This window comes from Chaetodon trifascialis, chromosome 14 (assembly GCF_039877785.1).
Source record: "Chaetodon trifascialis isolate fChaTrf1 chromosome 14, fChaTrf1.hap1, whole genome shotgun sequence".
NCBI classification, from domain to species: domain Eukaryota; kingdom Metazoa; phylum Chordata; class Actinopteri; order Chaetodontiformes; family Chaetodontidae; genus Chaetodon; species Chaetodon trifascialis.
Window position 1 is genome coordinate 26058891 of NC_092069.1, and position 15534 is coordinate 26074424.

At 44.3% G+C, this 15534-nt stretch overlaps 1 protein-coding gene across 5 annotated transcripts in view; it reads left to right on the forward strand.

The window, feature by feature from the left end:
- Positions 1 to 15534, forward strand: part of akap6 (A kinase (PRKA) anchor protein 6) — a 165760-nt gene that overhangs the window by 57163 nt on the left and 93063 nt on the right. For all 5 annotated transcript variants that reach the window (XM_070978774.1, XM_070978777.1, XM_070978778.1 and 2 more), the window contains exons 12-13: positions 545 to 641; positions 2071 to 2273. In XM_070978774.1, coding sequence (XP_070834875.1) covers positions 545 to 641; positions 2071 to 2273 — 300 coding nt within the window. The remainder of the gene's footprint in view (positions 1 to 544; positions 642 to 2070; positions 2274 to 15534) is intronic.

Sequence of the window (15534 nt, forward strand, 5' to 3'; positions counted from 1 at the left end):
ATCCATCCATCCATCCATCCATCCATCCATCCATCCATCCATCCATCCATTCTTCTACCTTTTTCCTGTTTCCGTTGCCACAGTGTTTTATTTTCCTCTCCTCTCCATGCTCTCTTCAACATGGAGGGAGTTTTTACAGCCAATCACGTTCTGCCTCCCGCTGAATCTTTTCTCACATCCCTTCTTACACTTTTTAAAATATTTCATTTGAAGGCGTTTTTCCATCATTTCTGTCGACGGTAATCACACTGTCTGCTTCTGAGAGCATCCTTTCAGCACACTGAGTCAGATGAGGAGACAGTTCAGGTAGTTTACTCACCTTGTGTTCACTGCACAGGTGGTCCAGCAGGTCAGAGCTGAAGCAGGACATCAGTCTCTCACCCGTGATGACTGTTTTCAAAGGACAGCTGTTCTTCAGCTTCATTTTCTCCTCCAGTTATGTTAATCAAACCTGTCTGATCGTCTGACTGCTGCAGCACTGACCACCTTTAAGGTGATCAGTGAACAAAACATCTGGATGCTGATGAAGATCTTTGTGTTTCAGAGTTTCAAGCTAAACGTGGACGGTCGCAGCGCTCTGAAGGAGAGCATCATGGAGGAGGGCAGAGCACTGCTGTCTGTCATCACCTTCCACCAATCAGGTGTGTTCACATGCACACACATGCACGCAGTTGTTCACACTCCTGCACTCTCACACCATGAGCAGATACACAATCGAACACACACAGGTGGCCTAACAGAGCCCCAACTCTGTCCCATTCATTATTAATATTTGGATTAACAGAGTGACCTTCAGAGAGGAGAACTCATGAATGTAGCCGAAAGAGAGACGGAGAGGACAGAGAGATAAAGACAGAGAGCGAGATGGAGAGGCTGCAACTGGCTGGAGGGGAAAGACGTTCCGGGGAAGCTCAGATTCTCTCAAATCAGCCGGAGAGACGCAGCAGACAGAGACATCATGCTTTCATTAGAGGGCAGGCAGACTGAGGTTTGGACTAAAACGTTGGACATTTGTCTTCACGGTTGTGGCTCGACGGGAACGTCACGCTTCCGTCATCGCTCCTGACAGACAAGAGTCACATGACCAGCCAGGATCCTCGTCAGCAAAACGTAAACAGACGCAGGTCGTGTTTAGGCGTTTGAGCTGATGAGGGCGGCTGGTCTGAGGTCAGTTCTGGAGGCGCTGGACACCCTGTCAATCCATGAGTTCTCACACATTAATCAGACGCATCATTTAAACAACAGAACATTTCTTCCTGCAGACAGGAAACAAAGTGTTTTAGATGCATGTGAGGATTTCATGGAGGCTGATTGAAACGACTCGAGGAGCGTTTCTATTACAGCTGAGCACATTTATTAAGACGTGGAGGTTACATCCAACTTTTGTTTTAATGACTGTGTTTCAGCGTGCAGCAGGTCCTCCGGACTTATTTCATCGAGTGCGTGCACACTCAAGCAGTGTGACTCCAATTCAAACACTCAACGTACTCACACGGAAACAGAGAGACAGGTCGACGAGGACGAAAAGACAAAAACAAATCTACAGTTAATACAGTGACAGTAGAGCGTGCAGGGGTTTGTGTTGACAGTGAGGAGTTAAAGGGTGATGAAGGGTCAGTCTGTGTCAGAGGGCTCACGTTAAAGAGGCGCCGCTGCAGTAATGGAGGCTGATTCTGGATCAGCATGTGGTGGATGTGTTTATCACCTGAACGAGTGACCGACAGTAGAACAGACCTCAGATCAGTGTTTGAGCAGGTGAATGCTGCAGGGACATGATGTGGACATGTTTGTGTCGCACACGTGGACACGAATCCCTGTTTGACTTGAAGTCGTGATGATTTATGGGGGATGTTTTCGCAGCGTGTGACCAAAAGAAGGCGACAAACCCGAAAACTGGTTTCTTAACGCCCCTCCGGGGCATTTGCATTTTTTGGGACGTTAGACGAGCTCGTCTGAAATAAGCCCGACAAATTGGATGGATTCTCTGCTTTTCTGTCTCTTTGCGTCCCTCTCGGTGTCTTACTCGCTGCTCTCTCTCTCTGGTTTATCCCTCTGTCTCTCGCCCTGCAGGTCTGAAGGATATCCTCCATATGGTTTCCAGCCAATGGGATCAGCTCCAGCGGCAGATCCGGCGCCAACATGGCTGGATGCTCCGCGCCCTCCGCTGCATCCAGGCCCGCCTCCTCTACACCAGCCAATTGCACGAGCCCTTTGCACGCTCGGGAGAACCTTCGGCCAATCAGCAGGCCCCGTGCCCGGCAGACGGCCTGAAGGTAGAAAAGTGGCTGTTTTTATTTTCTGTTTGAATCTGTTCATCTGCTTTTTGTTTGTTTTTCACTCTTCGGTTTATATCCTTCCATTTCCTCTCCACTTGATCCCCGTTATCCTCCCTCTCTCTTCCTGTCACATACACACACACGGTCACATCAAACACACACATTCGCTCCTTTATAAATTTCTTTGTATTGGCTGCCAATTAACATCCTGATTGGTTTCTCAGCTCTAATTGGCTGCTGGTTAATTGGCTGGACTTGGTTAATCAGATGTAATCTCCCTTTCTGTCTCTGTCTCTGCAGCAGTTCTGTCAGTCACACCTCATCACCGCCGTGTGTGTGTGTGTGTGTGTGTGTGTGTGTGTGTGTGTGTGTGTGTGTGTGTGTGTGTGTGTGTGTGTGTGTGTGTGTGTGTGTGTGTGTGTGTGTGTGTGTGTGCGCGCATGTGTGTGTTTAGAAGTTTTCCATGACTCATCCGTGGCCTCCTCTCTCTTCTACACTCAAACAGAATTCAACACGCTTCTCTTAAGGGTTCTCCTCCTCCTCCTCCTCCTCCTCCTCCTCCTCCTCCTCCTCCTGCTGTATTGCTGCTTTCATTTGTTCGTTCTCCTCCTTCCTTCACTTCATAAGACTGAACTTTTTTGATTGAATCATCCGTCCGTCTGTCTTTTTTCAATATATTTTTATTGAAAAAGAGTTAAACACATAAAGACGTTTTCTCTCCTTCGCTTTCATTTCGTGGTTTAAAATAACGTCGGAACATAACTGACAGATGTTTACATCTTACACATCTTTTTAAAATGCCCCAAACTAAACAGCATGTTTCCGAGCAGCAGCAGATGAACGTGCAAAAAACAAACTGAAAGATTCAAGACGGATAAATAACAACATAAATAGAATAAATCAAAGATTTAATGACAGCGTCATCCACATCTTCTCCTTCAGTACCTGACAGAAATGTTGAAATTGTTCTCCTCCTCCTTCATTCATTTAGTCTTTTGATAATCCCTTCTTCCCTGCATCCTTCCTTCCTACCTGTTTTCCTTTCCTCTGTCTCAGTTCATCAGTTTCCTTTTGTTTTCTCTGTCAGTTCCTTCTTCCTATAGCTCGTCCTCCTCTTCCTCTCCTCTCTGTTCGTTCTGTCTTCCTCCTCCTCCTCCAGTGGACCGGACTGTGGTTGTTTTCAGATTGTTTAGTTGCAATTAGAGCTGCAGCCGCCTGATCACTGTGATCAGTCAACAGTGACAGCCATTAGCCAGCTACCACCTCTGCGTGTGTGTGTGTGTGTGTGTGTGTGTGTGTGTGTGTGTGTGTGTGTGTGTGTGTGTGTGTGTGTGTGTGTGTGTGTGTGTGTGTGCGCGTACCTTATAGTGAAAGCGTATTTTAGTATGAGTGTGTGTCCTCTGTGTTTTCATATGTGTGTGTGTGTCCATTAGCTGCCTGGCCGCAGCACATTAACAGTCCATTCATTATCTGTGAGTCTCCCTCTGCACTTAAAGCTTTGATCCGTGAAACCTGGGAACAACAAGCCGAGGTGTGAACCTGCTGAATTATTTCTGTCGGCTGAACAACTTTCTGTGATATTTTCAAGCATTCGCTTCGTGTCTGTTTGAGCAGCTGAGCCCAGAATCCAAACGAGCAGAGACGATCAAAGCCTGCATGAGTCTCTCTCTGTGGGCGACCAGAAACAAGTCCGAGTCAGGACTAGAGTCACCCAAAACAAGCCTGAGTCAGGACTAAGGTCACCCAAAACAAGTCCGAGTCAGGACTAAAGTCACCCAAAACAAGCCTGAGTCAGGATTAAGGTCACCCAAAACAAGTCCGAGTCAGGACTAAGGTCACCCAAAACAAGTCCGAGTCAGGACTAAGGTCACCCAAAACAAGTCCGAGTCAGGACTAAGGTCACCCAAAACAAGTCCGAGTCAGGACTAAAGTCACCCAAAAGAAGTCTGAGTCAGGATTAAAGTCACCCAGAACAAGTCTGAGTCAGGACTAGAGTCACCCAAAACAAGTCAGAGTCACCCAAAAGAAGTCCAAGTCAGGACTAGAGTCACCCAAAACAAGTCAGAGTCAGGACTAAAGTCACCCAGAACAAGTCAGAGTCACCCAAAAGAAGTCCAAGTCAGGACTAGAGTCACCCAAAACAAGTCTGCGTCAGGACTAGAGTCACCCAAAACAAGTCAGAGTCAGGACTAGAATCACCCAAAACATGTCCGAGTCAGGACTGAAGTCACCCAAAACAAGTCCAAGTCAGGATTAAAGTCACCCAAAATGCAACCCAAAAAGTCCAATTCAAGTTAAGTAAGTTAAGTCGACGTCAGCTTCTGGTGTCGCCGCTTTAAATCCACCTAATGGTCTTCCAGCTAAGACTTCCTCCTCTGCTCACTGGTCAGCATTTACAGTCCGATTAGCTTTCTAATCTCCATGAACAGATTTCTGCTTATGAATGCAGATCAACTTGAAAACACTAATCAAAAGCTAAACCATCCTCAGACGATCGCCGATGGGTCCTGAGTTTGCTTTTCGGACGTGATTGGTCGATACCAGTCAGACTACAGATGGAAACTAGAACGTTTCCGATATTAAAATCTTGTCTTTTGACTGCAGATTCTGCATTAATATGAAGTGTTTTCATCGGTAAAGACTGAAGACGCTCCTGCACGCTCTGCTCCTCCCTGCTCCTCACACAGGCGGGAGGAAACTCCATTGATCTCGCCGTGAGGCCGTCGCACGGCGTGATGGAGGAGAGGAGCATCAGTCTGTGCAGGACGAATCTCTGACTGCAGCTTTACTGCGTGTTCATTATCTGCGAGTGCTCTTTAATGACAATCAGATGCATGGCCTAATTACTGCCACAGACACGGGGGGGGGGGGGGGGGGGGCTGTCTACAAGGTCAGCCAAGGGCACCATGTTTGTGTGTGTGTGTGTGTGTTTATGGTCCTCAGTGAAAAGATGATACAGGAATGACCACGGGCAGAGGGTAGGTAAACACACTGCGCTTCATTTGTGTGTGAGCGTGTGTATTTTCAGTGCAGGCTCGGCTCTATTAGCATCTGTGTGCGTGTGTGTGTGCGTGTGTGTGTTTAAATGAACGTAACCTTGACTAAAGGGCAAAATAAAGGGCAAATTGGAATAAATTTATCAAATTATGAAGCCTCGTGCAATATTTATAACCAGCGGATCCACTATTCATTACAAAAGATTAAATACCAACTTGTATCAATAATTCATCCTCTTAATCTTCATTTTTAGTGCAATTAAGAGCAGAGGCAAACGACAGATTTCCCACCCGGCTCTCAGATGGCATTCACTGAATGTGACTGCGGCTCTGTGGGCTGCTGGCGCCTCTGATACTGAATCTATAACATGTTAGGACACATTCATCTGAAGACGACATCATCACTGATTGATCATCAGTGACGATGTCGCTTCACATAGAGCTGTAGAGAATGAGGGGATACGTAAACCACCTCAGAAGAAAAGTGTAGGAAGCGCTTTTGAGGATGAAACCTTGAGATTAAAAGATAAACCACATCTTTCATATCATGGCGTATTGATCAGTGGTTAGTCTCATGGCCTTCCTGTATGATAGAAATGTACACATCAAAGTAGGGCTGGGCTGATAAAACGATAAGATTAAGATTAAGATATACCTTTATTAGTCCCACAGTGGGGAAATTTCAGATAGATAGCGATATGTCTCGCGATAGACATGTCATCAATATCAATATAAAATGCATTCGATAAAGCATTCGATAATTTTTTTTTCTTCGTCGGAAGAAACCTGAAGTTTTGAAGTGAGGTTGGTTGCATGAACAAAGGCACTCGCTCTCAGGTAACCGAGCAACGTAGGGAGTAATCACTGATCAGTGATGAGACACGCTAACGTGCCAATCATGTAACATTATCAAGTTCGATTGCACCATCGCGTTGTTTCGTGTTTGTTGGTCCGCGAGGAGTGAGATGAGAAACAGAAAGTGAGCGCTGCAGCGAGCGAAGAAATCGTCGATAAAACAGGGAAAGTCAGCTCGCCAGTATTTTGGATTCTATAAGTCGGACTGTAGTCAGACCAATGTGGTCTGTAACTTATGCAAGACTTTCGTCCCCACCAAGACCGCTAACACCACAAACTTATTGAACCAGCTTAGCCGCGCTCACTCTTTGGAGTGCAGCCGTATTCGCCAACGTCCGCCAACCACAGCACCACCGACAAGCAGCTGACCGCCATGCAGAGGTATCTGCTTCAGTGCCTGATGACAAATCATCTAAAAGGCACGAAGACGTAACGGAGGCAGCGGCATATCATAGAGCTAAAGACACGCTTCACTGAGCTCTGAGGAGAAGCCAGCTTACAAACAGCTCTTATAATAAAAATCTAATTGAACAGTTCATGTATGTTTAGAGTAAGAAGAGTGACTGAAGTTGTTCATATGTCGAGGCTGGTTTTATAGTTCAGTCAGTGTTACTGTGCTGTCTGTCATGTTTGTTTGTTTGTTACTGATGTCAAGTCCACCTCAGTTTCTGCTTTGTTTCTAAAACACTGCACATATCTGAAAACATTTTATTCAGCAGAAGGTGAATCAGTTGTGAACTTTCTGCACTAAACCTGCAGAAAAAAAGTTCTCAGGTTTCTCTGTTTACATTTTTACACTTTTTTTACATTTATTATTTGAGTGTTTTCCATGGTTGTGTTGACATTTCATTTCCTTTCTGCCTTGATAGCTGAGGGATTATAATCAGGGGAAGGTTCAATTTAAAATAAAAATGTTTAAATTGAATGTATTTTTCTCCCGGTCCTTATTTTGAATAGGTCATAAAAAATATCAATAATTATCGATATCGACCGATATAAAACACTTATATCATGATAGAGTTTTCAGCCATGTCGCCCAGCCCTACATCAAAGGTTGAAGTTACAGGCCGTGTGCAGAGTTTCCAGTTCATGTCCTGGAAGACTTTCATGTCCCGGACAAACAGGAGGAATTCTGGTCAAATATGCTCTGATGATGGACCCTGTGTTCTCATGTTTTTGTGTCCGAGTGACTAACGGAGACGTTTTTTGTAATGAGTTTAGTGTTGAATACGTTGCTAACAGCACTGCAGTTTAATCGTCCATTAAGTGTTTGTTTTTGCCACTGACAGACTCAGATTGTTATAATAAATGTCTGACAGCATTATGGGATGGATCCCTGCAGAGATAGACCTTTTTGTTAAAGCAGAAACAGATGTTGCATCGCTCTCACCAAAGCCACCAGACTCCATTCACAAAAACAGTAATTTTACCCTCTGAAAACAAACTTCGTTCAAATGGGACAGAAGCAAAATAAAACCCACAAAAGCCTTCTTAGTTCGTCTTTTCACTGTCCAGAGGTCATCACCAGCGCTGGTTTGGTCAAAACAAACCCTTCAGGAGAGGAGAGAGGCAGTGAAAACGGCCTCCAGAGGCGCAATATGTTCACATCTGACTCTGGAGTTGTTTTCATTGGACATTATGACCGCAGAGACTTAAATATGTCAAACTTTGTCTGTGAGAATCTGGAGTTACTGGACAGCAGAGCATTTTCTGGAGCTTTCACCTGCATCTCTTGGTCTTCTTCAGCCAATAGATTCTGCATCAGAAACTCTAGATGGACCTTCTGTTGAGGTTTGTCGGCCATCTTGAAATTGATTTTCAGCTTCGATCTTTTGCTCATTGATGATTAAATTCGTTCTTTCCGGAACGTCTTTCATTTCTCCTCCGCTATTAATTATTTGCCGATATGATAACAGGTGTGGTGTGAGGTCATTAATTTAGGCCAGGCCTTAACGAGTCTCCAATGAGTTGTGTGTGTGTGTGCGTGTGCGTGCGTGCGTGCGTGCGTGCGTGCGTGCGTGCGTGCGTGTCTCTTGGCGCTCATAAGAGCTTGTTGTTATTGGTTTTAACATATGTTGCTGACAAGGTGTCCAACTTTTCTGTCTTATTTGATCTTCATCCCTCCTTCTTTTGTCTTTCTTGGACTGGCAGCTGTCCATCTGTCCTTCCCTCTCTGCCTTCGTCTATCCCTCGTTCGCTCTGTCCTTCCTTCTGTCCCTGCGCTCATCTGCTTGTCCCGTCCTTCCTCCTTTCCCACCTCTTGTCCTTGATTTGTCTCTCCATCCATCCTTCCTTTTTCATCAGTGTTTCTGTTCTCCATGTCTTATCTGTTTGTCTGTCTGTCCATCCATCCATCATACCTCCCCTTTCCTCTTTCTCCTCCTCCTTCGTCCACCTAGTTGTCTGTCATCATCCCTCCTTCTATTCCTCCGACATGTTTCATCACTTTTCTGTCCCTCCAGCCCTCCTCCTCCTCCTCCTCATCTCTCTTTTTATTTGCCTCCATTTTTCCTGGTTATCCGTCTGGTCGTCTCTTTCTCATGAATCTCGTGAACGTCTTCAGGGAATGTCTTCATATTGGGAACAAACGTCCACTTGGTCTCGAGGATGAACTGATGAGAATTTGGTGGTTAAAGGTCAAAGGTCAGCATGACCACACAAAAGCAAGTTTATAGCTGTAACTCAACAGTTCAGACGCTAATTTGGACAAAATTTCACACAAATGTCTCACAGGATTAAAAAAATCGCTCAGATTTTGAAGTGTGTGACACTCTGGGAGGATCTCTGCACAGATGAAGCTTCCTGTTTCAGAATAAAGTTCTTTTTGTTTAACCAGACAAACGTTTCATCGCTCTCACCAAAGACACCAGACTCCATTCACAGAAGCAGTGATTTTATCATCCGACCCGGCACACTCGTTGGTCCTGCTGGTGTGGAGCTTCAGGTGATCGGTGAACTTCCATCTCACCAAATAATGTCACTTATGAACTCCTTCCCTTCATTAAATTACATTATTTTATTCTATAAGTCAGAGGCAACAGCAGCCAGGCAGTAAGTCTAGCTTCTCATGTGTCCTTAATGTCTTCTTAAACACTTCTCATGCTTCCCTCTCTTCCTCATCACTTGTCCTTCCTCCCTTCCCTCCCTCATCCATCCCTCCTCCACTCTCTCCTTTCAGTTTAAACCCCCGCAGACCTTTACATTCTTCTCTCATCTTCTATCTTTCTATGCGTCCTCCATCTCTCCCTCCATCTTCCAGCCTCCCCCTCCTCCCTCCTTCTCTCTGTCTGTGTGTCCGTCCGTCTGGGGGGGGGGCGATTCATGTAAATGTCAGGAAATATCAGAGTCGGGGTGGTGGGATTAGGCGGCGAGGAGAAGATACACTGATACCAGCAAATATAACGCTCCGACAAGACGGCCAGCGCCGGGGATTAGGACACACACGCACAATACCCACACACACACACCTCAAGGTGTGTGCAGACGCACTGAGAGGGTTGTGTGTGTGTGTGTGTGTGTGTGTGTGTGTGTGTGTGTGTGTGTGTGTGTGTGTGTGGAATGAGAATAGTGTGTGTCTTCTGCAGTGTATCGCTGCATTTTAAAGATTTGTTGTGCATGTGTGAAGATTTTCAAGTGACATCTGTAGTGTTTCTTGCATATTGAAGATGAAGGTAAAGGTTGAGTGTGTGTTTCTGCGTGTGTGTGTGTTTTGGTGGGGTACACAGAGAGAGGGAGCGCGAGAGAGGTAGAAGGTGTTTAATACGAGTGTGAAAGCAGTGTAATATTTAACAGCTTAGTGGGATTTGTCTGTCACATTACAGGGGATTGGACTGAGTCTGGCAACACACACACACACACACACACAGAAAAGGTGAATGGATGTGTTCAGTGACAGCTCCTGAATCTGAATCTCTCTGGTGTTACAGGTGTTCACGGTTGTTTTTTAATCACCTCATGGCTGCACTGATGTCGCGTCACGTCTCACACACAGAAGAAAAGTCATGACAAAAATCACCAGCGAGGAAAAAAACGTTAAATAAGAGATGAAAATATCTCTGATCAATTATTGTTTTTCTGTTTTTTAGCAAGGTTAAAAAAACAAAAAGAAAACAAACTCCATCGATGTTGGTTCAGTGTTCAATGACAAGATAAACGTACAGCCATCAAAATCATATAATGTGTGAAAGGTGCTTTCCAAATCCAGTTATTATCAGTATTTTTATTATTATACAGCCTTTTGGTTTCATGTCAGACGTTTCCTGTTGCTCTCCGTCATCGGTGATCCTTCAAAATAAAATAATAAATGCACAAAATAACATGAGAAGACAAAACATCTGAATCTTTAAAGAGGAGGAGAAGATCCACATAAATAACTTTTTAAATTCCATTTTCATCTTGTCTAAATCTAAATCTTTACGTACTTCAGGTGCTTGTTTCCTGTACCTGAACCACAGCGACGGCACAGGTACAATATGAAGGCAGTGCAGTGTGGATTTCATACATATCGTTTTCTTTTCTCCAGTTTGGAGGTTCAGAACGCACCAGTGTCCCCCAGGGAGGGGGGAGGGCGGGGGAGGGCGAGGAGGTGTGCCATGCAGGGTGAGGTGGAAGGGAGGTGATAGGTCGAGATTAGACCATGTTCCTTTGGACACGGGGGACACAAATCCTGTTAGAGAGCTGAACCAAACAGCCCTGAGCACACACGCGCACACACACGCACACACAGACACACACACGCACACACAGACACACACACAATCGCACTTAAGCACAAATACATAAAAATTTTTGACACGCAAAGAACACGTGCAGAGTTTTTCTGTGTTTCTGGACGCATTCTGAGCACAAACATCATTTTTTTGTGTGTGTGTGTGTGTGTGTGTGTGTGTGTGTGTGTGTGTGTGCATGTGTGTGTGTGTGTGCGTGTGTGTGTGTGTGTGTGTGTATTTTTGTTATAGAGAGAGAAATTTTCAGGTAAAAAGTGACCTCCCAGGTGGCACTTCACACAGTCTGAGCGGAGTTAAATAACGTTAAGTGTGTGTGTGTGTGTGTGTGTGTGTGTGTGTGTGTGTGTGTGTGTGTGTGTGTGTGTGTGTGTGTGTGGCACTCGTACATTTGTGATTGTGAATGTTGGCACTTGTATGGTGACTCTGACTGTGTGTGTGTGTGTGCGTGTGCGTGTGCGTGTGTGTGTGTGTCTTATCAGTGTAGCTGGTGGAGACAGCTTGTTGGCCTCAGGCCTCTATTTCACCCCACAGACCACACAGAGAAGGAGTGAGGGGGGAGGAGGGGGAGACCAGAGATGATGGGGGAGGGGCGGGAGAGGAGGCAGGAAGGGACGAATGGAACGAGGTGAAGAGAGGAGGAATCCAAAGAAAGAGGGAGGACAGGTGGGGGTCAGACTGGAGGAGGAGGAGGTTGCAAATTTGAAATTTCAGACATAAAATCCCCAAATGATCGTCTTCATTCAAAGAACAGGACAGAATTTAGTTTATTCTTTGTGTAAAATCTGTGCTTCATTGCTTGTTTTATGGATTTCATAAGAGCTGATGATGATGATGATGACGACAATGAAGATGATAAATTCATGTCTCAAATATTTATTTAAATCAGCTGTTCAGTCCCTAAAGTGTCAGAAAACGACTTGACGACTTCAAGCGTCTCGTTTTATTCAGTTTACAGTCACATAAAACAGAAAAAAGCAACTGATCGAAGCCTTTAAGGCTTAAAAACGACTTTTGATGAATTAAATCACATTTAATGACCATGAATTAACGAATCTGAATTGTTTGATATTGATTTTAAGTCAGCTGATTAATTTATGATCATTTCATCACAAGATTTCAGATTTTTGCTCTGCGGTCTTGGAATCTCGGAGCATCATTGAACTCACCACGAAGGAGACTTTTAACACAACACAATTCGTCTTTTTCATTTCGTTTCTTACATTTTTTTTTTTTTTCTTCTCATGCGTACAAACAAAGGACACAACGTTTAATTAAAATGAATTTAGATATTTTGTACTTTCAAACCTCAGAATGACTCTTAGATATTTATATATATTTGTTTTTAACCGCTGAGAATGATTTTTCTGGAAAGGAGCGACAGCACAGAGATTTAGACAAAGTCGGAGGGAGAGGAGGATAAGATGAGGAAAGGGAGGGAGGTGAGGAGAAGAAAAGAGGAGCACAGGGAGCAGAGGAAGAGGAGGAGGAGGAGAGGAGTGATAGAGATCCGGCCGGTCGACTCTGAGCGTGGAGATTGAAGCATCCTGAACATGCAGAGCGGCTCGTCTCCCCCTCTGAGTGATTTAAATATTGACCTCAGGTTATTACGAGCTTTTTAAATCAAATTACTGAGTGTTGGACTCCTGCCTGATACCTGATAGAGCCAATCAGACGGCTCGTCCCGCTCCCGGAGCTCCACCACACAGCACTTTACATAAATTAAGATTAAAGTTGGGAAGTTTGGGGAGTTAGTTTAAGCGCACAGTAACACTCTATCAAGATAATTTGTTTAAAAAATCCCAGTGTTGGTGTTAATCCCTGGTTTAAGATCTGCAAAGCTGCATTTCCAGGTCATTTGAAAGTGATAAACTGGCTGTTTGCAGCTGGAGGCTTTTCACGTTACGCAGCAGGAGCAAGTTTCTCTCTGCAGGTTAGCTCTGAAATACACCAAGAGAGCAAAGTTTGCAGGAATATATGCAGAATATTTCAAGATATTTAACATCCTGAACTCTGATAAATGTCCCCACGAGAGGACAGTAAGTTAAAGGAGGAACAATCTCAGGCTGCGTCGTTATGAGGAAGAACAAATCCAGATGTTGTGAATTGTTTTCTGAAGCTATAATTCAGCCCGAAGCACCGACTGTTAGCGAACATGTGATCCACACGTGAGGTCAAAGTTCATGTTCCTGTCAGCGCTCAGCAGTTTGGTGCATGCGAAAAGGATTCAATGCATTTTTAACAAGATAAAACTGCAATAAAAAGCTTTTAAAGGAAGGAGAGACAGTTTACATCGAAGAGAAGAACATAAAGAGGAACGCAAAGGTGCCGTCACGTCATCCTGATGACAGCAGGACAAAAGACTGAAACAAGGAACTTCTCACTAAATTCTGCTTTAATTTGTTTAATTTGGCTCTTCAGCCGCCGACGTTTCAAACATCCAAGTCTGATTCTCTGACGAGCAAACTGAAATAATCTCACAAGAAATAAAACCGAAAAGATGATCCACAAAATAAACATTGACTTATTTCAGATATTTGACCAAAATGAAAGAATCAGAGAAATATAAAAGAGGAAAAGAGAAGATTTTTATCAGTTCAACTTCAGTCTTTAGTCTCATTTCACACGATGAAGCAGTGAATTAATAATGTCCGTTAGTACATGTGATCTGTGGTTTAAGATAAAGTAAAACTTTATTGACCACAGACAGACAGACAGACAGACAGACAGACAGACAGACAGACAGACAGACAGACAGACAGACAGACAGCAGGAATAAAAAGGAGACATAGAAGAAGAAGAAACAGACGATAAAAAGGACACAAAATAAAACCTGTTGTCTAAACATGAACCTTCTGTCTGATGACGTCGTGACTGATCCAGAGTCAGTGAACGTGTCATAACTCCAACAGTTTACGAGGTTTAATTTTAGGTTTTTAACTACAGTGTTAAAATTGTATTTGGATTGAATTAAGTCGGTGATGGAGGACAAATATTAAACAGTGGAGATGTGAGGAGTTTGTTTAAGAGTCAAATATCTTTAAGTTCACTTTCTTCAACGGACAATGATTTAATTCTTCTGACAGATCACTGATCAGTTTTGTGGACTCTGCTGGTTTCAGTCGACTCTGGTTCTAGTTCCTCTCCAGGTGACCGTGCGCTCGTCCTGAACGTGCTTTGTGTGAACGACGCGTCACTTTTTCCATTAAGCTCTTAAAAACTTTGACTTCCTGTCGCTGCCGTCCTCACGTTGAGCCTCTCGTGAAGCCGGTTGAGTATAAATGACGTTTTAATTGATGTTTTAGCAGACAAAGCCGAGCACGTTCAGGTTCTTAAAACTGTTTTCTGACCTTTTTGCATCACGGGCCGCGCGATATTGAAAGCTGATGTTGTTAATTATCACCGATAATCTGCCGCGGCTCATGAAAATGACTGAAATCAGCCTAAATGAGCGCTCCTGTGAACACGCGGTCAGTGAATCCATCGTCTCTTTTTTTTCTCTTCATGCAAAAGTTGTTGAGACACAAAGTGAAAAGTGTCTCGCACGCCCTGCTCTCCTCCCTCCCACCTGCAACATCTAGAACAGCTAAATGAAATATGCAAATAATCGCCGCCGATCCCAATAAGAAATAATTAACGCTGTCTGCTCTCCGTGGCAGCCGCATGCCAAAGCACTCCAAAATGTAATTTATAAAGTGAGTTTAAAAAAACACAGAGCTCTTTCTGTGTCTTTGCCAACGGCAATCTGACGTTTCTAATGCACTCTGAGAGAGGGAATAAATTGATAGTGGTGGCGGCGGCGGCGGGCTTTTTCTGTTTTAATTTTCCATTCCTGATATTTTTCAAATATTTAATTATGCGGATGGTGAAAGTGAATATTTGTCTTTTCTTTTCTTTTTTTTTTTTTGAAGCCACGGAGGGTTTGTGTCACATTACCTTGTTAAACATGGATGTGGCGGTGCTGATTATTAGAGGAAATAGTTGAGTTTGATGAAAGTTGCAGGAAAGTGGCGGCGGCAGAGCGGTCGGATAACGAGCCGACGCCTCGAGAGGCGAGAAATGAGTTTGCTTCCTTCAGCTTTGACTGACTGCTGCACAAACTGCAGATGTTTCTCCTCCAGCTTCCTGTCAGCGCTGACGTGTGTGTTTGTGTGCGCGTGTGTGTGCGGTTCCATCGCCGACTCCTCACAACGTTTCATAATTCAGGAAATGAAGGCGTGACAGCAGCAGAGGAATGAGCTTCAGGTTCACATGGAGCGTGTGATGCAGAGGTCAGAGGTCGTCACACTCTGACGATGTTCCTGTGTGTGTGGAGTCAAACGTCTTCACGTGAGGCGGCGCCGTTCAGCACGTCACTCAGAAAACGATGAAGTTCAGTTGTTGAGAAACGCTCGATTTCAGAGTGAACAGCTGCTGCTCAGACGTTTCCAGGAACATCTGCGAGGAATCAAACTATTAAAATGATCTGAGCTTTATTTTCTGTCAAACAGTGAAGAACAGCCCCGCTGGGTTCCAGCCTGCATCTCCTCTTTTTCTTATTATCTTTGTTATTGGTGTTTATACAAACGTTGTTATTGTTTAGATCCTTTCTCCTTCAGACTTCCTTAATTTGATTTCATTATCTTCATCCAAACCATTAACAAACACAGCCCTCCGTTCTTTAACCTTCTCCTCTTTTCACTT